Below are 25,344 nucleotides of genomic sequence, written 5' to 3' on the forward strand. Positions count from 1 at the left end.
CTTTCCACAACCCTCAGTTTGTTTCCCAGAGTCAAGAGTCTCATGGTTTTTCTCCCTCTCTGATTTCTTCCCATTCAGTTTTCCCTCCCTTCCCCTATGATCCTCTGTGCTATTCCTTATATTCCACATATGAGTGAAAGGAAACTAGGCGTGATCTTCTAAGAGTCCTCTTCCCACGGTATCAGGACTTGCTCAACTCCAGCATTGAATTGTGGCCACACGTGTGAAATGCCTACAATAGGACTTCATCAGAGACCGGTACCCAGGGTTCTTAGTAAGGGCTGGTCATGTAGGCACCATCTACTTAGCATGTAGCAAAATCCAAGTCTTCAATAGGAAGAGCGGGTGTTCAGAATGAATCACATTGTACAGTGTAGGCACAGTGAACAGCTCTTACCACTAATGCAATGGAGTAAATTCTTCTCAAATCCATGTTCCCTGACACCAGCCAAGTCCAGGCTTGCAAGCAGGCCTTTCTAAGGACCACAGTCTCACAACTGCTATATTAACTTTCCTGCATACATGATGTACAGAAATCTAGGGCCTATAATTTTTTTTCTCCTTTTAAACTGTCATCAAATACTGGATAAGTCATTGCCAAGGTAATTATTTGTAACAATTCTCACCAGATTAAGCCAAACTTACTCAACTCCTAAAACTGAAAAGACTACAGGTAGGGCTTACACCTGACCTGCATAGCAGGGGTCCTCAAGGTGGTCACAGGTAGTGACAACACCTGAGACTGGCTGGCGTGTGTTCATGGTCATGTCTCCCAAAGTGGGAGGCCTAGATTCTCAACCACACTCAGTAGTAAATTCTTAGATCTGGATTGAGTTCCAGAGCTTTTGTGAGATCATCCAGTTTCAGCTCCCATTTGTCACCACAGACTGCACTTTTCTTAACGTGGTCCCTTTGGAGTTCCTTAGCTTTGAACTTACCTACATTTGATGGGGATTGTTCGAGGTCATCATCCTTTCCCTGTGTTTGAAAAGGAGAGGCTTCCCAAGTTATTGACATCTACCCATATTGGTAGGATAGCCACTTAAGGATCGGAGTCCAGAACCACAATATCTCCTGTTTATTTGACACACTGTGACTGATTCTAAAGTAATCAGTCTCAGAACCTCTGCCTTATCCCTCTGGAGATTGACATTTTGTTACATATGCCATGTCTTACTAAAAACATTTGATTCTCGAGAGATTTGTTTAAAGTATAAATACTTTCATATCTTTTTTTTACTGACAAGAATAATGCCTGGACATTGAAAAGAAGCAGAGCAATACAGGAAAGTCAAGAAAGTGGGAGGTAGTAGGAACTCACCACTATTAATATTTTGATGAGCATGCTTCAGTGTATCTCTGCATACAAGTAAGACTTGTATAGAGTTTTATAAACTAAGAACCTAATGCATACTATTTTCTAATTAGAGTTTTTCACTAAACTGAAACAATTCTAGAAGGTCACTTCAACAAATGGACTTACAACCTCATTTCTAGTGCCTATACAGCGTTCTGGTGTACCAACTATCATTTTTTCCTTAACCAATTTCCTGCTGACAAAGATTTGTGTGGTGGTCAATTTTATGTGGCAACTCACCTTGACTACAGTCCCCAGTTATTCTATCTGTCACAGACCTAGGTTTTAGGAAGGTACTTTGTAGATGTGATTAAAGTCCCGAATCAACTGACTTTGAGCAGGGTGTAGTATCCTAGATGATTTGGGTTGGCCTGATTTAACAAGTTGAAAGTCCTTAAGAGCAGAGCTGAAACTTCCCTGTAAGAAACCATTATTCTGCCTGTTGGTAGCATCTTTGGTTTGTGGCCGAGAGGTCCGTTTTGGCCTTCTTGATGTCCTGTCCTAGGGATTTTGACTTTGCCAAGCCAGCCCCACAATCTAGTAAGCCAGTTTCTTGGAATAAATCTCTTATATTATTTCCTAATACTTCTTTTTCTTTGGTTGAATCTTTATGAAAAAAGGATTTTTGTTCCAAGAATGGTTCTAGAGGAACAGAATTTTTTTTTAAAGATTTTATTTCATTTATTTGACAGAGAGAGAGCACAAGCAGACAGAGCAGCAGGCAGAGGGAAAGGGAAAAGCAGGCTCCCCGCTGAGCAGAGAGCCCGACATGGGACTCGTTCCCAGGACCCTGGGATCACGACCTGAGCTGAAGGCAGACTTAACCGACTGAGCCACCCAGGCGCCCCTAGAGGAACAAAATATTTTGAATAAATTTTCTGAATTGTGCTTTCTAGAATTGGTTCTTGAATCTTATTAGATTTAAAGGCACTAATAACTCTATTTCCCATGGAAAATAGGGCACTTGCCATGGTGTGACATGGCAAACATATGAAATACACATTTGACACGCCTAAGGAAATAACTATTGAAGACTTTAGAACATATTGGTCAAACTAACTATGTTGGAGAAAGTGGGGGGAAAAAGAGCACATGGCTTCAAATTCCAGCTCAAGTATTAATGACTTGAAAATTTCAAGTCATTATGCACTGGCTCCTTGACCTTTCCTGTAGTTGTGCATTGAAATAAAGTTGTCACACACCAATTTGAGCGGCCGTGCAGGGCTGCCTCTGCAAGGGAGAGCAGCAGCAGCTGATTCCTGCACATAGCTTTCATGTTTTGTTTGTTTTGTTCTTATCAGAAAAGCAAGGACAGATGCCTGGAAGCGTGGGAAAGAAGTACAAAGGGATGGCAAATATCTTGAAACCATAAAGCAGGCTTGCGTTCTCCCCTACGCATAGGCACGCAGGGAGTCAGTCACGGGATAAGGGAGGAACAGGGTGTTTGGTTTGGCAATTTCCAGGTGCAGGAAGGGGAGACCGAGGGTTACACTCTTTCCTAGCTCCTAACTTACGCCCTGCCCCTGGGGATCATGGGATCCTGCTCCTGCCAGGCCATTGCGTTCAACAGCCCGAGAACAGGAACACTGCTGACGTTTCGGCTGCTGCCACGGTCACCCCTTAGGGCTTACAATGTATTTTCTAAGAATAACTCTACATTTCCTTGTTGATCTTGGTGTCCCTAGTGAATAAAAAGATGGAAAGTCTACTAAATTATTATTTTATCTACATAGGTGGCAGAGTTTTAGGTCAAGTAAACATAAGTATAACTTGAATCATCAAAACAGAGAGTCAGAGGTCCTAAATCAATTTTAAGACATGGCCAGTTTACAAACCCAGAATCCTTTGGGTGAAGGAGAGGCCAGGTCCTCTTGATGATGGAAGCTTCTGTACTGCAAAAGTGTGGGCTGTTAATCTTTTCTCCAGAGTCCCCCAAGGGGGGCTATGGCTATTGTACCAGTGTAACTATGCACTGAGAGGAAATAATCAGACTTTTTTTTTTTTTTTTTTGCAGTGACCGAATCCTTGCTCTACTCAATTGGCACATTGATGATATTGTGCTGATTGGATCTGGTGAGCACGAAGTAGGAATTACCTTAGATGTATTAGCTTGCGTGTCAGAGGGCGGGAATAAATCCCAGAAATATTCAGGGACCTTGCACCTCAAGTAAAATTTCCAGGCATTCAGTGGTGTGGGTGTGTTGAGCTGTCCTTCTAGGTGAAGAATATGTTGCACCTTCCAAGAAAAATGAGTCACAATATCTAGCGGGCCTCTTTGGATTTTAGAGGTCATATATTCCTAATTGGAATGTGCCACTTTGCCTTTTATGAATGACCTGAACACTCTTTGGGCCCAGAACAAGAGAAGGTCCTGCAATAGGTCTTGGCTGCCATGTAAGCTGCCCAGCCCCTTTGCACTTTCCCTATCATCCTGAAGTAATTGGCTTCGGGATATGGTGAAATGCCATTCGAAGCCTCAGTGATATGGCCAATTAGGTGGCAGTAACTTGTGGCGCTGCACACCGTCCTCCCAGGTGCTGTATGTGCTCTAAATCAGAGTCCAGTATGTAATACTGTTTTACCAGATGTCGGGGGATGTTTCGTTTTTCATTCTCAATCCACTCAATGCAATATCATACAGCCATCATTTGGAAGGAGGTAGATTTTCAGTGACTGATACTAGAAAATGTTTAGCTTATACTGAGTTTAGAGAAAATGGATAGAGAACATGAGACTTCATTTTTATTTTTTTTAAAGATTTTATTTATTTATTTATTTGACAGAGGGACAGCCAGCGAAAGAGGGAACACAAGCAGGGGGAGTGGGAGAGGAAGAAGCAGGCTCATAGCAGAAGAGCCTGATGCGGGGCGATCCCAGAACGCCGGGATCACGCCCTGAGCCGAAGGCAGACGCTTAACGGCTGTGCTACCCAGGCGCCCCCAGACTTCATTTTTAAAAATCAAATATGTATGTTGATAGGTATATGTAAGTTTATGTGGATGCAAACATTTGAGACAAACATTTTTTATCTTCAGGGGGAAGGATTCTCGGTGCATTTTTTCTTATTTATTTCATACTATTCTTAGTTTTCAGTAACAGAGGTGTTTTTAAATTGCTAATTATAATAAAGCTATTTTAACCAGAAAATATAAAAGGAAAAAACTCTTAAGGCTAGAACATGCTCCCTCACCTACAGAATCCTCCTCAGTGCTTTGCCATTAAATCATAGGCTTTGGGAATCATAGTAACTCCAATGTCAAGCTCTGCAGCCGTTCTACTTGCTTTGAGATGGTGGACAATTTTGTAACTTCACTGAAACTTAACGTTTTCACCTCCGAAATAGGGATAATAATTTTCATGAAAAGTTTAAGTGAGGGAAGAGCGGTTTTCCATGAGGACAAGCTTCCACTTTGGCCCTCTTCTGTTGTTTTTCCTACTAAACTTGTGGCACATCAGGGTCGGGCGGGGGCGGGGGGGGAGCGGCGTAACTTCCTCGCTCCTCACCGCCTCTCCCAGATAATTCTACCCCACGATTATACTAACCACCATCCTCCTTTCAATCATCTAGTGTCGCCTAAGGCATCATTTCCCGTTAATTTCCTGAAGATCGTATCTCCTCACCGGTTCCCTTTGGAGAAAGGGAGGCGTTTCGAATTGGGAAGTTGTAATCATGGAATAATTTCGTTGAGGACTCAGGCAGAGGTAACGCAGACTCTTAACGTAGAAACCCGTATGACCACCAAGAAGTCGGGACTATGTGATTCTTTCCATTCTGGCATTTCTGGAAGTATAGATAAGGAGCTCCCAATTAGCCACAACACTTGTTTTGGAGCGTGAGACTAAGAATGTTTTGCCTTCAGCATTCTGGGAGGTGTAGTCCAGACGCTCTGTGTGGTGGCGTGCACTTCCGCTCCGGAAGGCAGGTCTAGTGCATTCTGGGAGGTGCAGTCCAGACCATCTGTGTGGTGGCGTGCACTTCCGCTCAGGAAGGTGCGTCTTGTGCGTTCTGGGAAGTGTAGTCCAGGAGTTCCGTGGTCTCACTGGCACTTCCGTTGGGAGAGTGTGAGGTTGCTCCTGAATTTTCTTTGGGAGGTGCGTCAGTTCCGCCTCTCCTGGCGCTTCCAAACTTCCTGGATCTGTGCTTGGAACCTGCGGCGACCGGGCGATTTAGGGGAAAAGAAGCCTGGGCCGAGTACGCAGGTACGGAGGGGGTAGGGCATTGGTGTCCATCTCTGGGGGAGTCTCTGTGTTCAGGGTGGTTTGCGAGTCCTCGAGTGGGGAGGGGTGGGGTCACCTATCTCCTGGTTTGAGAGTTTCTGCGTGTCTCAGCTCGCCCAGTGTCTGCCTCCCGACACCCACGGGTGCTTCTGCTTCCTGGTGTTGGGGAATTGAAAGAAGTGGTGAAAACTGCCTCCATTTTGACCCCAAACTTTCTAGTTGGCTTCTTTCCAGCTTGTGTCTTGGCTCGGGTGGAAGGCCCCCCGAGGGCAAAGCATCCCCTGGTGGGAACCAAAACTACGATAAGGACTGTTCTGAGCCAGGAAGGCCCCACCCGTGATTGAGACAGTGATCATTTGACCTTCACTGCCCACCTGCCATTACCCCACATTTTCCTTGTATAAACCTTAAAGTATTTTCAGTACTTCGAAGACAGTCTTTGAGCTGTTTGTCTGCAGTCTTTTTGGTGTTGGCCTCACTGAAATAAATTCCTTTCTTATTTCGCCGCCACTCGTTTCTCTGTGGATTTTGTCGGGGGCAAGAGGCCGAGTCTGATCTGTTTGGGAATCCCAGAGCCAGGTGCGCCCCGAACCCCTGCCTGCCAGCTATAGTGATAGAAATAAAAATCTCAAAACTCTTTCTGGCACCTGGTGAATGGTGACCTTTCTTCGTATTAATTTCCGGAGGAGCAATCAGGCCCCTGGGTTAGGGTCGGATATCCCACTGCAGAACCTTTACTCTTCTCTGATTCCTGCATGATGCTGGATAATCCCAGGCCCCTTATTGTCTGTCTTTTAGGAAGGTGAGGGTGTAACAGAACCAACGTGAGTTCCCTCCTTGGTGAGTCAGAAACTGTACCAGGTTGAATCGTTGCACAAAGAAAGCTTATTTGCAGCAAATAAAGAGATCACAGGGAATGGCTTCCAAAGCTGTGACTCCCACAAAAGAGGGTGAATGGGTTCCTTTTATTTAGGATTAGGAGGGATATTTAGATAGGGAAGTTTTGTCATCCTATGTAGAGGCGGGCATAAGGCGGAGGATGTGCCTTAAGGAAACATGCCTATACATACACTGTATGTTATGTAAATTAGGCTGAACCCCCCGCCCCCGGCCTTGGGCAGAGATTTTGGTATTATAATGAGGTAAAGGAAATAGATCATTCCAGAAGTCACACATGGTCCTTCTGTGCAAGCATGAGTCGGGCTCAAAAGGTCTGGGTGGTCTGGGCCTGTGGCAGGTCTTGGCAGTTGTCATCACCCAAGGCGTGGTTTTGGGTTTCACTTGCCTGAGTTAAGAGGTAAGCTAGAAGGGGCACCTGGGTGGCTCAGTTGTTAAGCGTCTGCCTTCGGCTCAGGGCATGATCCCAGAGTCCTGGGATCGAGCCCCACGTCAGGCTCCTCCGCTATGAGCCTGCTTCTTCCTCTCCCACTCCCCCTGCCTGTGTTCCCTCTCTCGGTGGCTGTCTCTCTGTCAAATAAATAAACAAAATCTTAAAAAAAAAAAGAGGTAAGCTAGAAAGAAGAGCTTAAGGAAAAATGTAAGACAAAGATTAATGAGTACAAGCAGGTGGGCGGTAAACGTCAGGTCTTGGGGTCTAGTTGGCGACAAGGGTTGCTTCCGGACTGCATGGAGGGGAAGGGAGGTTTTAACTTTTATTGAGGATGGTGACACGATCATGGCATTTCATAACATCTTTTCTTTCCCCCGCCTGACTTCTCATAAAGGGCTGCACAGAGGTGGAAGGCGCGACTCCTTGGCTGCTGACAGCAAGGTTCCACGTGAGTGGGATTTGGCGGTTCTCTTTTACAGCAATGTTCATGTCAATCGGATGATGTATAGGATGTGTGACCGGGCATGGGCATTAATGATCATTAGTCCTTAATTGTTGGCCTCAGTGATAGCGGTTTTACACAAATAAATACATTGTGCCACACCATAGCTCCGTGAAGAAATTCTGCTCTCTTTTTCTATTCTATAAAATGAGATTGAGACCCACGGAGCATAAATTTGCCCATCGTCCCCACCAGGTAAGAGCTTGAGCTGGGTTTGGGATGAAGGGAGTCTGAGTCCAGACTCCGGTTCCTAATCTCTTGGATATGTTCTCCTTAAACCATAGGAACTAGTGGGAACCGGACCCCAGGTAGTTGGCGCTTGATTCTGGAGGACCTGAAAAGCAAGGCTAATGGGCTTCGACTTTTCTGAGTTTTTTCAAACATCGTCAACTATTTTGTTTCGCTTATTATTGATAATATGTTTTGTTCTTCTGGAACCATGGGGGAAAATTCAGAAAATACAGAAATATGAGGGGAAAATTTTTTTAAATTACCCATTAATCCACAGTGTAAAGAGCAACCGTGAAGCTTTCAGTGCATTTCTGTTTGGTGGTTCTTTGTAGTATATTTGTATGTTTGTTTATAAATATTTTACAAAATTATCATATATTTATTTGTGTTTTTCCCCTGGTGTATTTTAACTATGGACAATTTTTTAAAGATTTTATTTTATTCTTTATTATTTTTTATTATAATTTCTTTTTTTTTAATTTCTTTTTTTTTATATTCAGTTAGCCAGCTTATAGTACGTCATAAGTTTTTGCGGTGGCGTTCAGTGATTCATTAGTTGCGTATAACACCCAGTGCTCATGCCAACGCGTGCCCTCCTTAATACCCATCACCCTGTTACCCCATCCCCCCACCCTCTTTATTTTTTTTTAAGATTTATTTATTTATTTATTTATTTGAGAGGGGGGAGAGAGCATGTGGACGTGCATGCTCATGCAGGGGATGGGGCAGAGGGAGGAGTGAGTCTTTAGCAGACGCCCTGCTGAGCACGGAGCCTCATGCAGGGCTTGATCCCAGGACCCTGAGATCATGACCTGAGCCGAAATCAAGAGTCTGTCACTTACCCGACTGAGCCACCCAGGCACCCCTTAAGATTTTATTTTTAAGTACTCTCTACCCGATGTGGGGCTCGAACTTAAAACCCCAAAATGGAGAGTTGCATGCAGGTGCCCCATAACTATGGAAGTTTGTTTTGTTTTGTTTTTTAAAGATTTTTTATTTATTTATTTGACAGAGATAGAGACAGCCAGCGAGAGAGGGAACACAAGCAGGGGGAGTGGGAGAGGAAGAAGCAGGCTCATAGCGGAGGAGCCTGAAGTGGGGCTCGATCCCATAACGCCGGATATGCCGGGATCACGCCCTGAGCCGAAGGCAGACGCTTAACTGCTATGCCACCCAGGCGCCCCATATGGAAGTTTTTAAGCACTACCAAGAAAGAATAAACTAATGAACTTCCATATCATTTCCTGATCATCTTTATCATTCCATTATTACTGTTATTCCTACGATTGTTTCCTGATATTTTAAGACTTTATATAATTAAAAATTTTTCCATTGAAAAGTTACAAAAATAGTATAAGGAATTCTCATATACTGTTTACTCAAATTCCCTCATTGTTTACATTTTGCCTGTTTTGTGGCTCCGTCAGCCGCATAACACCAGGAATATACCTGTGATTCAGTGACAGCTTATTTTAGCTTTCTGAAGGAAGAAAGCCCCACATACGGATATCAGGAAGTATCTTTGGAAGAGGGCTTTAGGAGAGGCTGATTATAGAATGTTAGCACCACTTAGTTGGTAGTATTAGATATTATACTACGTGATAGTGTTATCTATTAAATATTAGATATCTAGCGAGTTACTACTAATAGTCGTTAATAGTGTTTCCTATTAGTAATGCTGGAAAACATTATATAACGTCCTGTTATGTAACCCACAGTCTTGTAGTTAATGTTGTACTGTTTTTCATTTAAAGGCCTTGTAACCAGTCTCTCCTCCCCTGTCCCAGTTCAAAGTCCCAATTTTATGCATTGCCTTAAGCTGTATATTTGTTTATAAACATTTTACAAAAACTTTATCATACTTGATGTTCCTTAATGTGGCATGCATTCCACAACCTTTGTCTTTTTCATTGATGTTTTTCTTTTTTAACATTTTGTTTTCCATGCCCTCGAACTTGTGACCTCAAGATCAAGAGCATGCTGTACTCACCAAGCCACGTGCCCCTGTTCCGGAAGCTTTTCTATTTATTTATTTATTTATTTATTTATTTATTTAGATTTTATTTCTTTATTTAGAGAGAGGGAGAATGCGGGTTGGGGGAAGGAGCAGAGGGAGAGAGAGACTCTCTAGCAGACTCCGCGCTCAGTGTGGAGCCCGACAAGGGGCTCAGTCCCATGACCCTGCGGTCGTGACCTGAACCGAAATCAACAGTCGGATGCCCAACGGACTGAGCCATCCAGGCACTGGTTCTTGATGCTTTTATAGAGTGTAGAGGGAAGTGATTTTGGAGAAAGTTCTTCATTTGGGGTGTGTCTGACATGTTTAGGTTTTGTTACGCGTCATCGGCAGGGGCTCCACGGAAGCATTGAGGCCTCCTTGTCGTTGCAGCATAACAGGGGCCAAAGGATGTTGGTTTGTCCGTGTTTTGGTGAACTCAACTTTGTTGACTAGCTAAGGTGATTTCTATTAGGTTTCTCTCCATTGTAAAGTTACAATTTTTTTAAAAATCAGAATTAATAAAAGTATTCTTATGGGAAGATACACTTCTTAGCGGACATTCTGCTGTGAGGACAAGCTGCCCCTTCTCCCCTATGTTTTCACTCATTCATTCAAATGTAAATATTGTATCAACATGGACTTAGAATCCATAAATTTGTTTTGCTAATTTAAATGACCTGTAGATGGACAAACATTTATGTTTACCAACTTGAGGTATGGAGTAGATATCCTAGAATTCACCCATTTTAGTTACACAAATCAATGATTTTTTAAAAAGATGTTTTCATTTATTCATTTGAGAGAGAGGATTTTTATTTATTGATTTGAGAGAGCGAGCGAGCGAGCAGGGGGTGTGGGGCAGAGGGAGAGGGAGAAGCAGATACCAGGACCCTGGGATCAAGACCTGAGCTGAAGGCAGACGCTTAGCTGACTGAGCCACCCAGGCGCCCCATGAATCACTGATTTTGGTAATCTTGCTGAGTGATGCAGCCATTGCTATAATTCAGTTTAGACCAATTTGGTTTTCCCAGTTGGATTTCTCATGCCCATTTTCTCCCCTAACACCCTGGCGACCTGCTTTCTGTCTCCACAGATTTCTGTCTTCTTTTTTTTTTTTTTTTAAAGATTTTATTTATTTATTTGACAGAGATAGAGACAGCCAGCGAGAGAGGGAACACAAGCAGGGGGAGTGGGAGAGGAAGAAGCAGGCTCATAGTGGAGGAGCCTGATGTGGGGCCCGATCCCATAACGCTGGGATCACGCCCTGAGCCGAAGGCAGACGCTTAACCGCTGTGCCACCCAGGCGCCCCTAGATTTCTGTCTTCTGGACATTTCACAGAAATAGGATCCGACGGTACCTGACCTTTTGTGACTGGCGTCTTTCACTTTCAGCAGTGTTTACAAGGTTCATCCATGCTGTAGCGTGATCAGTACTCCTTCCTTTTAATTGGCCAATAGTATTCCATTGTATGGTTTGGCGCATTTGTTCATTCCTGCATAGGTCATGGGTCGACATTTCGGTGGTTTCCATTTTGAGGGCTATTAATGAATAATGCTGCTGTGAGCATGCGTGTGTGGGTTCACAGTCATTCATCCCTGTAAGGGAGCAGCATTCCAGGCCACTTTAATGTCTTTTTTCTGCCTTCCTAGGCGCCCTGCGAGGTGCAGCTCTGCCTTTCTGGGATCTGTGCAACTCGGGACTCTGCACACGCCTGGAAGTAAAAGGACACGTGACCATGTTCAAGGTGAGTCGGGCTTGCCTCTCTCACTTCCCAAATTCCATCTCATTACTCAGGTCGTCACACATTTTTCTGGGGACGACTCAAGCAAAGCAACAGGCATTTTGAGGACCTGTTTTGCATCAGGGTCTTACTTTGTCCCTTTTGAATTTACTTTGCATGTATTTTTGGGTTTTGTTTTATTATTATTTATCTTAGGGAGTAAGAAAAATGACTAAAATGAGCGATTCCCCCACTTCATTACTTCTGGGTTGACAAATGAGCTGTTTTAATTTTCTCCTACTCTTATCCTTGTGGGCGTTCATAACTGAATTTGTATTCGTAACATACACCTAATTTTAAATTCTGATTTTCTTCCCTTTAATGTTACGTAATGTTCATTTTTTACGGTTGCATCCCGTTCCCGTTGAATCAATGCACCTTCCTATCTTTAACTCCTTCCCATTCACAGACACGTCCATGGTTTCAGGATTTTACTGTCTTAAGCAACACTGCGGTGACCACTTTCCGACATAAAACCTTGTCCCCCCAGATCAACTCTGAAAACAGTCTGCCAGCTTTTTGTCCTCACGTTTGATTCGTGCCAGGTGGGCTGGCTTTTAGGTGGACTGTCCAACCACAGGCTCAGCAGAGCCGCTGGAAGTGCCGCTTCACACGGACGTGGCTGCAGGTTTGCACACAGCGAGAGCTGGATTCCGCCATCCCCCTGCCTCGGGCCTCCTATTGGCCAGTGACTTGCATTCTGTGCATTGGCTCCTCAGAGCGGCTGAGGGAGGAGGTGTCCGTCTTATCTTCATCTTAAACATGTGAATATGAGAGACTGGCTCACATTCACACAAGAAACCAAGGGCAGGAATGTGAGGTATTCTGCTTGAGTGAAAGAGGTAGGAAGACAGAAAGAGTTCATTTCTGGCCCTGGGCCCTGTGGCGTGTGCGTCTGGAGTGCTCTCCTTTTTTTTTTTTTTTTTTAAGGTTTTATTTATTTGTCAGAGAGAGAGACAGAGCACAAGCAGAGGGAGCGGCAGGGAGAGAGAGAAGCACACTCCCCACTGAGTAGAGAGCCCAGTACGGGACTTGATCCCAGGACCCAGGTTCATGACCTGAGCCGAAGGCAGACGCTTCACCCCGTGAGCCACCCAGGCGTCCCTGGAGCGTTCTTCTGAGAGATGATTTCCACAGGTGCCGCTGTTTCCCGACCCCCGTCTCGGGGTGTGTCTCTTCCTCTGGTCGCTCCCCTTCACTGACCTGCTTGACACTGCAGGCACAAAGACAGCAGTTAGCACAGTCGCTGTATAAAATCTTTAAATTCCTCTGTGGCAAAAGACACCTTACATAGAATTACCAGGAACAGTAACGTGGGGTGAAAATATTTACCACAGAGATGTCGAAAAAGAGACAAAGCCCATCATGGGAAACTTACGCATATGGTAAAGGGAAAACACCCAAAGGCATACAAGGAAGGACATGCACAGCCATGTTAAAAATGAAAAATACAGGGGCGCCTGGGTGGCACAGCGGTTGAGCGTCTGCCTTCAGCTCAGGGCGTGATCCCGGCGTTATGGGATCGAGTCCCACATCAGGCCCTTCTGCTATGAGCCTGCTTCTTCCTCTCCCACTCCCCCTGCTTGTGTTCCCTCTCTCGCTGGCTGTCTCTATCTCTGTCGAATAAATAAATAAAATCTTTAAAAAAAAAATGAAAAATACAAGTACACATCTGAAAAGGGTAGTTCTGGTTTTTTTTTTTTAAGATTTTGTTTAATTTGAGGGATAGAGAGTGTGAGCACGAGTAGGGGTGGGGAGGGAAGGAGAGGGAGAAGCAGACTCTCTGCTGAGCAGGGAGCCCAATGTGGGGCTTGATCCTAGGACTCCAAGATCATGACCTGAGCCGAAGGCAGATGCTTAACTGACTGAGCCACCCAGGCGCCCCTGAAAAGGTAGTTCTATTAATTTATAATCAAGTAAGTGGGAGTACTAATACAAATTGTTCTTCCAAGTCAGATGACCAAAACCATGAAAAAACGTATAACCGGCTCTTGGCCATCGTATGGAGAACCTGGGTTGTCGTATTCTCTTGAAAGATTAGGGAAGTAGGAAAAAGATTGGGAAGAAAAGCTGCCATCCTATGATCGTAATTTTAAATGTGCCTATTGTTGACCTTTTAATTTTCTCCTGCAACTATTTTCAAGTCATCAGACAGGGCAACAAGATCTACATAGACTGATGTTCTTTGCAGGATGGGTTGTAATGAGAAAAATACATAAAATTCAATACCGTTTGTTCAGAACAGGTAAGGATAGAGGAGCTGTTCCCTGGGAGAACACACGGCCACAAAATGAAACGAAAAAGGTACTGATGCTGGCTGCATGAAGAAATAATACGAATGATAGCAGGTGTTTGTTGGGCAGGCACTTACTGTGCGCCACGCGCTGTTCCAAAGGCTGTAGGTATTCCCTTGTTTAATCCTTGAAAGAACTCCAGCAGGGAAGGACCACACACAGAGAGGCAGCTCAGGCACGCAGGCAGACTTGTGCGAAGGCACACAGCTCATAAAGCCCAGACCCTTGGGAACCACGCTGAGGCCTGCTTTTCCAGAACATGATGCCGAATGTTACATGGGGCAAACCACACCGCTGTCCCACAGGGCTACCTGAAGCTTGTGAGTTTGGCACATGTTAAAGCAAAGGGACAGGGTTCGTGGGTGAGACAGGAAGAAGGTAAGTACAAGCAAATATGTTTGGATTGAATCGCAAAATGCTTCTGGGACAATCGGCAGCAGGCACCGAAAAGCAAAACGTGGGTTGTTCGGGATGTGTATTCAGAGCTCTTGGTGGTCACTTGTAAGTAGACTCCATGGAGACACAAAATAAAAATATTAAGGACATCGTCATTGCCACACTTTCTGGTGAGGCTGAGGACAGTCAATGGGTGGCATTGGCAGGGTAGAAGGAGAAGGGCCTGGAAGCCTATGGATGGACTTGAGTCCCTCAGACTCTGAAGCCACTTCCCACCATCCTCTCCTTCTCCTCAGTGCTGTCCCGCTCCCAGTGGCCACTGGCTGCGAGATTGAGGTCGCGTGTGCTTGGTGTTGTAGGAGACGGTGACGTTCAAGGACGTGGCGGTGGTCTTCACGGAGGAGGAGCTGGGGCTGCTGGACCCCGCCCAGAGGAAGCTGTACCGGGACGTGATGCTGGAGAACTTCAGGAACCTGATTTCTGTGGGTGAGCACAGGCGCTCTGGGCCTCAGTGTCAGTTTCCTGGATTGGCTCTGTGTCCTCGTGTGTTCAGGGCTTCCTGGGTCTTGAAATGCTCACCTGCATTGATGGGGTCCCAGTAGTTTTTAATGAAATAAAGTAGAAAATCTCAGTTTGCTGTAACAGCAAAAATCTCCCGCCGATTGTGTGATAGACATTGGTTAGAAATAGGTTTCTGTCATGCGTATATGTCTGGGTCTTGAAATAGGTCATATTTTTTTAAATGTTTCAAAAACGCTGATAGTGATTAATTGACCAGTATGTGTAGGCATCCAAAGAGCCAGTCAGTTATACCTTTCGAGTGTTCATTTTTTTTTTAATTTTTTAAAAAAGATTTTTATTTATTTATTTATTTATTGGGGGGGTGGCAGGAGTGGGGAGGAGGGGCAGAGGGAGAAGCAGACTCCGCTGAGTGGCGAGTCCTGATGCGGGACTCGATCCCAGGACCCCAGGATCATGACCTGAGCCAAAGGGAGATGCTTAACCGACTGAGGCAGCCAGGCGCCCTTGTGTGTTCATTTTAAATATGTGACTTTGCATGTCCACAATGCCCCACCCCTTCAGACATGATATATGCTGCTTAGAGAAAGCAAAAAAGCTTTGGATGATGCTAGGGACCCGCAGAGAAGAGAAATCGGGTTAAGATCCAAGCAGATGGGAGTCCTTGCAGGTGTCTTCCACGTGTCTTACTTCTTTCTGCCCCCTTTGCTGTCACCTGGTCCAAATTGCCAGCCCCCGTCTTGGACCGTTTCAGCCGTCTTTGTACGGCTCGCCTGTTGCCAGCCCTCCCCCCTGTATTGTCTGTTCTCCACGTAGCAGCCAGCGTGATCCTTAGGAAGTGTAAGTCAGGGTGCCATTCCTCTGCTTAAAACCCTTTACAGCTTATTTTTCTTTGAGTTAAAGCCTCTTTTTTTTATTTTTTAAAGATTTTATTTATTTGAGAGAGAGAGTGAGAGCACGTGCACAAGCAGTAGGGAGAGGGAGAAGCAGACTCCCCTCGGATCAGGGAGCCCCGTTCGGGACTCGATCCCAGGACCCTGAGATCGTGACGTGAGTGGAAGGCAGACGCTTAACCGACTGAGTCACTCTTTAAGAGTTAAAACCTCTAGAAAGAGTCTTCCATGGTGTGCTCCTCTCTCCCACTTCCTCTCTGAACACATCCCCTCTCCGCTTCCTCTTGCTCTGCCCCCTCCACTCGCCCTGCCCCCCCCCCCCCGCCCCCGCCATGTTTCTCAGCCCTGCCAGGGACACGGTAGTGCCCGCCGCCACCGTAACAAATTGCCACACACCTCACGGCTTAGAGCGACACAGACAGACTGCCGTACAGTTCTCTGGGTCAGAGGTGTGGCCTGGTTCTTACTGGCTTCATAGTGTCTGCACAGATGCATTTCTTTTCGGAGGCTCTAGGGGGAATCTGTGTCTTTGCTTTTTCAGCTTCTAGAAGTTACCCCAGGTTTTTAAACTGTGGCGCCCTTCCTCCATCCTCACCACCAGCAGCATTGCTTCTCCCTGACCATTCTGCACTCACGTTGCCTTCCTGTGCTCTTCTTCCACCTTGAAGGATCCTCTCGATTGCCGTGAGCCCACCCGGATAACAGAGGATAGTCTTAATTCTGTCTGCAACCTTAATTCCCTTTCGCTGTGTAATGTAAAGTATTCTAGGCTCCAAAAATCAGGACATGGATTCTTCAGGAGCCAGTTAATCTGCCTACTACATGTCCTTCTGCCTCAGAGCCCTTACTCTCTGGCCAACATACTCTTTTACCCGAAATCCTTCTGTCCCCTCCCTCTCCTCCCTTTTCCCCTCTCTTCCCCTCTCTTCCTTCCCCTCCCACCTGCCTTCCTTCCTTCCTTCCTTCCTCCCTTCCTCCCTTCGCTCAGTTTCAGTGTCACAAGAAAGACCTTTTCTGACCAACCTAACTAAAACATCACCCCCTCTTTACTCTCCTTGTTCCTCTTTATATTGTGCCTCATATATTTTTGTTTGCTTGCTCATCTCTTCTCTGGACCCCTGGAGCGTGATCCCCATGCGTGAGGGATTGTGTCCATTTTGTTCATTGCTCTATCCTCAGTGCCTAGAATCACTGGGGGTGTGGCAGGTGTCTGGAAATACGTGTTGACTTGGTGAATGTGTTAATGGATGGGAGACCCCCATGTCTCCATGGGTCAGGGAGATAACTGTACGTCCTGTGCAAACCAGAGTGAATGAAGGATGTCGCAGAACATTTTTCGTCTTCTGATGAATGCCTACCCAGTTACTTTCTAGTTTACTTACTTTCTTGGGGTGCCCTTGGCATGAATATGTGTTTGGGTGTGTGCACTTGACCTGTGTCCCAGAGAAACTTATAAGCGTTGTAGTTGTGACCATACTGAGTAACACCCTTTGCTTGCGGCTTTCCTGGAATCTTCCATTGGGGGGCATTTTCATTTCTGGGAAGAGTACTTTTGGAACGAGATTTCTGACTCTGATTCTCAGATCTCCCAACAGAGGAGAATGCTCTGTTTCCTACAGCGTCCGACAGTTTCAACCAGGTTGCAAGCTGCCTTCCTCTTGAAGATTTGCCATCTGAAGCCCATTTGCCTCTTTCAGAGGCCCCCCCCCGCCATGTTACTGCCCCTGGGTTTCCCCTTCCTTGTCCTTGAGGGGGAACATGTAAGCTGAGCGTAATAGGAGACACATACCTGAATGCTGCCCGTGTTTCTGGTTCAAAAATATATCATGCTTTTATTTCCTACAAATTTAGTCATTAAACAGATGTTAAAGAATATAGATGTCATACAGTTTTTCCTTGATTTTTTATGAATATTGGGTGTTTTTCAACTAGTGAACATTCTAACCTAGAATCAGGAAACTAATTGTCACATACTCAGAGATGCTCCCTGCTCCCCTCACACAACTACTCTCACTCTTCTTTTTTTTTTTTTTAAGATTTATTTATTTGAGCAAGAGAGAGCATGTTTGTGAGCGGTGGGAGGGGCAGAGGGGAGAGAGAGAATCCTCAAGCAGACTCCCTGCCAAGCACAGAACCTGACACGGGGCTCGATCTCACAACCCTAAGATCATGACCTGAACCAAATCAAGAGCCAGCTGCTTAACTGTCGGAGCCACCCAGGAGCCCCACACAACTACTCTTTTTAAGGGTCAATTTGTTAAATATAACCATGAACTACATTGCCTACCAAAAAGTACATACTCACCTAAGTAATATTTCCCCAAGATTCTGTTCTTGCAGCTTATCTTTCCGTTTGAACGGTTTGTTTAATTAAGGACTGGGTAACTTCTAGAACCAAAGTTTCCAAGTGTTTTTGAGCACGAGCCATTGTAAGAAACACATCTTTCATTGTAATCGGAACAAACGTTTCATGTGTCGGTTTATATCTGTGATTTTCGTAGGCATTTTATGTAACAACTGTCCTGTTGGCTGTGATGCTTTGACAATTTCTGTCCTGGTTCTTTTTTTCTGAAAGCTTATTATAAGCCTTTAAATCTTTTCAGCTCACTGAAGTATGGGAGTTTCTTAGTTTGAATAATTGTTGTGATGCTATTTTATCTACATGTCGTGCATCCACAGTTTTTCCACACTCTTATCAGAGAGACAGTCCTAAAGCTTCAGAAGGAACCAGCGATGGGCCCTCCTTCCTTTTCATCCCAGGGATTCTTGCTATCGTTGATTTCTTTCTTTCTTTCTTTTCTTTTCTTTCTTTCTTTCTTTCTTTCTTTCTTTCTTTCTTTCTTTCTTTCTTTCTTTCTTTCTCTCTCTCTCTTTTAAGATTTTTATTTATTTACTTGAGAGAGAGCACAGAGGGAGAGGGAGAAGCAGACTCCCTGCTGAGCAGAGAGAGCCCAACGCGGCTCTTGATTCCAGGACCCCGAGACCATTACTTGAGCCAAAGGCAGATACTTAACCAACTGAGCCACCCAGGTGCCCCCACCTTTGGCTTTTTTACTATCATCCTGCTTCATGTCCCTCTGGCTCAGCTTGATGTCGCCTGTATAGCTTTTCAGCTTCCCAGCAAAACCAGTGTTCTGTGCCTTTCCTATTTCAAATAACTTTCTTGGAAAAGATATTTTCCTTCTAGGACTTGGCTTAAACTCTCACCAAAATAGTCAAACTGGGATTCATTTATTCATTCAACATGCATTTGTTGAGTACGCACCATGCTCTGGGCATGGTTCTGGACATTGGTTATAAAGTAGGAGAGTGTAAAAGGTGTTGAGCCTACAGGGTGTAACATGCTTCCCTCCTTGATGCTGCATCATGGTGGGAAAGACATGGAGAACAGCAGATGACGTAGCATGTCACATGGTGCGAGGTGTTGCATGGCACATAGACCAGGAGGGATGGGAGTCACTGGAGGTGAACTGGGTGAGGACAGGATTGATTATTTTCCACTGGGTGGTAAAGGGGCTCGTTGCTGGGCCCCTAAAAATCATGAGGAACCATCCATTCATCTGTCTGGGAAGAGTTCCTGGCAGGATTGAACTCCCACTCTAGGGTTGGCTTTCAGAGTTTATACTGTGACCTCATCTTTTCCTTCTCCCAGGCTCCATCTCTGTTGTTTTCACTTTTTTTCTAGAGATCTGAATTACTGTCAGGTTTTAGAGCCATGTATGTTTTCTGTTCAACTTTATTTCCCTTTTGTCCTCCTGAAGGAAACTTGCCTGTAGAAACTAAAGTTCCACTCTCTGCTTTAGGCCGTGTTTTAGTCAGTGTGCCCTTGGGTATTTGCTCCCAAACCCCCAAGTCGTTTTAGACGTTCCAGTCACCTCAACACTGAAGTAACTTTCCAATAAAGTGACCCAAGGCTTATATGGTTATATAGAGGCAGTGTACCACATGTCTACTGGGTTGAAAGAGGGGGCAGCTTTTAACGGACTATTCATACAGGTAGGGGAGTGAATTTCTCTCTCTCTTTTTAAAAGATTTTATTTATTTATTTGGCGGGGGGTGAGAGAGAACAAGAAGGGGAGAGGCAGAGGGAGAAACAGACTCCCTGCTGAACAGGGGGCCCAACGCGGGGCTCAATCCCAGGACCCTGGGATCATGACCTGAGCCAAAGGCAGATGCTTAACTGAGCCACGCAGGTGCCCCGAATTTCTCTTATAAACTTTTTTTCAGTAGTGCTTTCAGAGACTATTTTTTTTAGAGCAGTTTTAGGTTCATAGCAAAATTGAGAGGAAGGGGTATAGATCTCCCATTTATCCCCTGTCCCCAGGCACCCACAGCCTCTTACATTATCATTATCCCCTGCCAGATAAAACCGATGAAGCTGATTGACACATCATTATCACTAACTCTGTACTTTACATTAGGGTTCACTCTTGGTGTTGTACATCGTACGGACTTGGACAAATGGATAAAGCCATGTGTCCATCATTATTGTATCATAGAGAATGATTACACTGCCCGTTATCCTCTCTCCTCCACCTATTCATCCCTCCCCTCTAGCCCTTGGCAACCACTGATCTTTTTACTGTGTCCATACTTTTGCCTTTTCAAGAATGCTGTGTAGTTGGAATCATACTTTTCATTTTGGCTTCTTTCCCTTATTCATGTACATTTATGTTTTCTCCATATCATTTCATGGCTTAATAGCTCATTTCTTTTTAGCACCAAATCATATTCTATCGTGCGGATGTACCACAGTTAATATGTATCCATTCATCTACTGGAGGACATCTTGGTTCCTTCCACGTTTTGTCCTTATGAATAAATCTGCTGTGAACATCTGTGTATAGTTTTCTGTGTGGGCTTAAAATTTCAGCTCCTTTTGGTTAATACCAAATTGTGCAATAGCAGGAGAGTATGATAAGAGTATGTTTCGTTTTGTAAAAAACCACCAAACTCTTCCAAGGTGGCTGTACCATTTTGCATTCCCACCAGGAATGAATGAGAGTTCCTGTTGCTCCACATCCTGGCAGCATTTGATGGTGTTGGTGTTCAGGATTTTGGCCATTCTAGTAAGTGTGTAGGGTGTCTCAGTATTTGGATTGCATTTCCCTGATTACACAAGATGCAGAGCATCTTTTCATATGCTTATTGGCCCATCTCCATATTTTCTTCACTAAGATGTATGTTAAGGTCTTTGGTTCATTTTTTAACCAGGTTCTTTTTTTCCTTATTGTTGAGTTTTTAAAAAACTTAAGCTAATTGAAAAGGTTATTGAAAAAATAATCTACAAGTGTTTAGATAACCTTTGAATAAATATAGAGACTTGGGAATACCAATGGGCTAAACCTTTTAGAAAACATATTTCTGAACTTAAATTATTAGAAGTGGTCAAAAATTTGTAACAGTAGCCAACTCATTTAATGTTTGTCAAAACAGAAAGATAAGATTAAGTGAACATGTGCAGAATTTCCAGGAATACTTTGAATACATAAATATAAATATTTCAAGGCATTTGATATTACGATATATAACACAAACCCCAAGTTTGATTGTTATTGCTTCTCCTGAAGTTCTAGTTGATTCATATTTTATTATCTATAGTAACGTGTCTGTTTCCATAATTTATTAACTACATAACTTTACTATTCAAGATTCTACACTGATTTTCAAATTCAGTGGAAATGGCCATAGGTTAACAGTTTGAATCACATTATCAATTTTTTTTTATTTTTTATTTATTTATTTTTTTAAAAGATTTTGTTTATTTATTTGACAGAGATAGAGACAGCCAGCGAGAGAGGGAACACAAGCAGGAGGAGTGGGAGAGGAAGAAACAGGCTCATAGCAGAGGAGCCTGATGTGGGGCTCGATCCCATAACGCTGGGATCACGCCCTGAGCCGAAGGCAGACGCTTAACTGCTGTGCCACCCAGGCACCCCCACATTATTAATTTTTGAATTAAGTCTTTGACATCTAACTTGTACCTCTCTTAGACTTGGTGTGTACTTGCTTAGTGGATAGGAGCCCCCTGGACCCTCTCTTGGGTTCCATACACATGTAAACCAAAGAGTAAGATACACACTGGAAAAGACCAACTGAATAGTCTCTGGATTCATTAAAGTCTCACACTCTCTCCTAATTGTGAAATCTTGAAAACACTGAACAAAGCCTTCAGCTGTCCACATCTCTGCATTCTGTCTTTACAGGAGGAAAGATCCAAAGTAAGATGAAGATGATTTTAGAAGCAGAACCGCCTGAAGAGCTTTCCTGCTGGCGGATCTGGCAACAGATTGCAAGTGACTTAACCAGGTGTCAGGGCTCCATGATAAAGAGTTCTAAGCTCCCCAAAGAAGGTGATTCCCCCCGACAGGTTGGGGCAGAACAGTCTATAACTCACACAGGCCAGAAACCTGACCGGCGTAGTGAATTTAAGAAATATTTCAATGATGCCTCCAGCCTTGATCTTCATCAACAAACACACTCAGGAGTGAAGTCTCATACCTGTCGTGAGTGTGGAAAAAGCTTCTGTTACAGCTCAGCACTTCTTATTCATCAGAGAGTTCATCTGGGAGAGAAACGCTACAAGTGTGAGGAGTGTGGTAAGGAATTCAGTCAGAGCTCATGTCTGCAAACTCATCAAAAAGTTCACACAGTGGAGAAGCCATTCAAATGTGAGAAGTGTGGGAATGGCTTCTGTCGTAGATCAGCACTTAATGTTCATTATAAATTGCATATGGAAGAGAAACCCTATAATTGCGACCAATGTGGAAGGGCCTTCATTCATGCTTCACATCTCCAGGAACATCAGAGAATCCACACTGGGGAGAAACCCTTCAAATGTGATAAATGTGGTAAGAATTTCCGACGTAGATCATCACTTAATAGTCATTGTATGGTCCACACAGGAGAAAAACTGTATAAATGTGAGGAGTGCGGTAAGTGTTTCTTTTGTAGCTCGAATCTTCATATCCATCAGAAGGGCCACACACGAGAGAAACCTTATAAATGTGAGGAGTGTGGGAAGGGCTTCATTCAGCCTTCGCATTTTCGGGCCCATCAGAGAATCCATACTGGAGAGAAACCGTATATATGCAAAGTGTGTGGTAAAGGCTTTACTATGAGTTCAAATCTCCAAGCACATCAGAGAGTCCACACAGGAGAGAAACCATACAAATGTGATGAGTGTGGGAAGAACTTCGGGACAAAAACTCGTTATCAAGTTCATCTGGTAGTCCACACGGGGGAGAGACCCTATAAATGTGAGTTATGTGGGAAGGACTTCAGTCAGAGAGCGTATCTTCAGTCCCACCTGAAGACCCACAGTGTAGAGAAACCTTACAAGTGTGAGGAGTGTGGGCAGGGCTTCAATCAGAGTTCCCGACTTCAGATTCACCAGCTGATCCATACGGGTGAGAAACCACACAAATGTGAAGAGTGTGGGAAGGGATTCAATCGTAGAGCAGATCTCAAAATTCATTGCAGAATCCACACAGGAGAGAAACCATTTAATTGCGAGGAGTGTGGGAAAGTATTCAGGCAGGCCGCAAATCTTCTGGCACATCAGAGAATCCACAGTGGAGAGAAACCATTCAAATGTGAGGAGTGTGGGAAGAGTTTCGGTCGCAGTTCACACCTTCAAGCCCATCAGAAAGTCCACACTGGAGAAAAGCCATACAAATGTGAGGAGTGTGGGAAGGGCTTCAAGTGGAGCTTGAATCTTGACATGCATCAGAGGGTCCACACAGGAGAGAAACCCTACAAGTGTGGGGAGTGTGGTAAGCACTTCAGTCAGGCCTCAAGTCTGAAGGTTCATCAGAGCGTCCACAGTGAAGAGAAACCGTACAAATGTGATGTGTGTGGCAAGGTCTTCCGCCACTCTTCACAGCTGCAGTCTCATCAGCGGGTTCACACAGGGGAGACGCCTTACAAGTGTGAGACGTGTGGTCAGAGCTTCCGTTGGCGATCAAAACTTTCACATCATCGCAAAACCCACGGTGGCAGTACCTTTTACGAAAATAACAAGAGTGGTAAGAACATCAAAGAATCATCAGAAAGAAGTTCTCCAAAATGATGCTTTATAAAACCCTGAATTCTTATCCTCATTGAGTTTCATAAGAGAGAAAATACTTGTGTTAGTTTAGTTGGTATTTAAGCAATAATTGAACATATCTCAGTTCTCACCAGATCACACCAGAGAAACCTTGTAAGTGGTGTGGTAAGTCTTTGTTCAGAATCACTTAGGAGGTAGTAATACTTAGGAAGAGAGTTTGGTCTGGCCTTTAACACAAGTATAATGATGGGTATACCAGAGTTGATACCCACTGGAGTGTAAGCTCCATGAGGGCAGGGACTTTGCTGCTAAATCTACACAGCCCTCACAGCTGGAGGCATCCTAATTCTGGACTTCCAAGTTCTATTACAAAGCTGTGGTAAAGAATGCTGTATGGTACTGGTACGAAAATAGACATATCGGTCAATAAAACAGAATAGAAAACCCAGAGATGAACCCATAATTATATGGTCAGTTAATCTATAACAAAGCAGGAAAGAATATCCAATGGGAAAAAGAGATTTTTTTTTTTCAACAAACGGTGTTGGGAGAACTGGACAGGCACATGCAAAAGAATGAAATTGGACCGCTGTCTTACACCATATGCAAAAATAAATTCAAAATGGATGAAAGACCTAAGTGTGAGACCTGAAACCATAAAAGTCCTTGAAAAAGCACAGGCAGTAATTTCTCTGACATCAGCTGTAGCAGCTTCTTTCTAGGTAGGTCTCCTGAGGCAAACAAAACAAAAGCAAAAATAAATTATTGGGACTACATCAAACCAAAAAACTTCTGTACAGCAAAGGAAACAATCAAAGGCAACCGACTGAATGGGAGAAGATATTTGCCAATGACATATCTGATAAGGAGTTAGTATCCAAAATATATAAAGAATTAATAAAACTCAACACTCAAAAAATGAATAATCCAATTAAAAAGTAGGCACAAGACATGAATAGACATTTCTCCCAGAAGAAATCCAGATGGCCAACAGACACATGAAAAGATGCTCAACATCACTTATTATCAGGGAAATGCAAATCAAAAGTACAATGAGATAGCACCTCACACCTGTCAGAATGGCTGAAATCAACAACACAAGAAACAACAGGCTTTGGCAAGGATGTGGAGAAAGGGGAACCCTCCTGCACTGTTGATGGGAATGCAAACTGGTGCAGCCACTTGGAAAACAGTATGGAGGTTCCTCAGAAAGTTACAAATAGAACTACCCTATGATCTCTCGATTGTACTACTAGGTATTTACCCAAAGAATACAAAAATACTAATACAAAAGGACACATGCACCCCAGTGTTTATAGCAGCATTACTTACAATAGCCAAACTATGGAAAGAGCCCAACTGTCCATCGTTTGATGAATGGATAAAGAAGATGTGTATATATACAATGGAATATTATTCAGGCATAAAAAAGAATGCAATCTTGCCATTTGCAACAACAACAGGTGGAGCTAGAGATTATTATGCTGAGTGAAATAAGTCAGTCAAAGACAAATACCATATGATTTCATTCATGTGGAATTTAAGAAGCAAAACAAATGAGCAAAGGGAGAAAAAGAGAGGCAAACCAAGAAACGGACTCTTAAGTATAGAGAACAAACTGATGGTTACCAGAGGGGAGGCGTTTGGGGGGGGCGAATGGGTTACACAGGCGATGGGGATTAAGGAGTGCACTTGTGATGAGCGCTGGGTGATATATGGGATTGTTGAATCACTATATTGTACACCTGAAACTAATACACTGTATGTTAACTAA

At 44.0% G+C, this 25,344-nt stretch overlaps 1 protein-coding gene across 5 annotated transcripts; it reads left to right on the plus strand.

Moving 5' to 3' along the window:
• Positions 1 to 5,380: 5,380 nt before the first annotated feature.
• LOC113243476 (zinc finger protein 234) lies at positions 5,381 to 25,127 on the plus strand. 5 transcript variants are annotated; one of them, XM_048223502.2, is made up of 6 exons: positions 5,382 to 5,557; positions 7,300 to 7,353; positions 11,288 to 11,382; positions 13,659 to 13,722; positions 14,468 to 14,594; positions 21,727 to 25,127. In XM_048223502.2, exons 5-6 carry the CDS (start codon positions 14,561 to 14,563, stop codon positions 23,589 to 23,591), a joined length of 1,899 nt encoding a protein of 632 aa, XP_048079459.1. In that variant the 5' UTR covers positions 5,382 to 5,557; positions 7,300 to 7,353; positions 11,288 to 11,382; positions 13,659 to 13,722; positions 14,468 to 14,560; the 3' UTR covers positions 23,592 to 25,127. The 5 variants fall into 5 exon arrangements, with proteins under 5 accessions (XP_026337919.2, XP_048079459.1, XP_026337920.2 ...); XM_026482134.4 differs by lacking the exon at positions 13,659 to 13,722 and having other exon boundaries at positions 5,381 to 5,557; XM_026482135.4 differs by lacking the exons at positions 7,300 to 7,353; positions 13,659 to 13,722 and having other exon boundaries at positions 5,386 to 5,557.
• Positions 25,128 to 25,344: the final 217 nt, after the last annotated feature.

Source organism: Ursus arctos, unplaced genomic scaffold, assembly GCF_023065955.2.
Source record: "Ursus arctos isolate Adak ecotype North America unplaced genomic scaffold, UrsArc2.0 scaffold_19, whole genome shotgun sequence".
Lineage (NCBI taxonomy): Eukaryota > Metazoa > Chordata > Mammalia > Carnivora > Ursidae > Ursus > Ursus arctos.

Coding starts and splice junctions, on each gene's coding strand:
- LOC113243476 (XM_044378057.3), top strand. CDS start 7,128: ATGAGTACAAGCAGGTGGGCGGTAAACGTCAGGTCTTGGGGTCTAGTT. Junction 7,354..11,287: donor TGCTGACAGCAAGGTTCCAC/GTGAGTGGGATT, acceptor CTGCCTTCCTAG/GCGCCCTGCGAGGTGCAGCT. Junction 14,595..21,726: donor CAGGAACCTGATTTCTGTGG/GTGAGCACAGGC, acceptor CTGTCTTTACAG/GAGGAAAGATCCAAAGTAAG.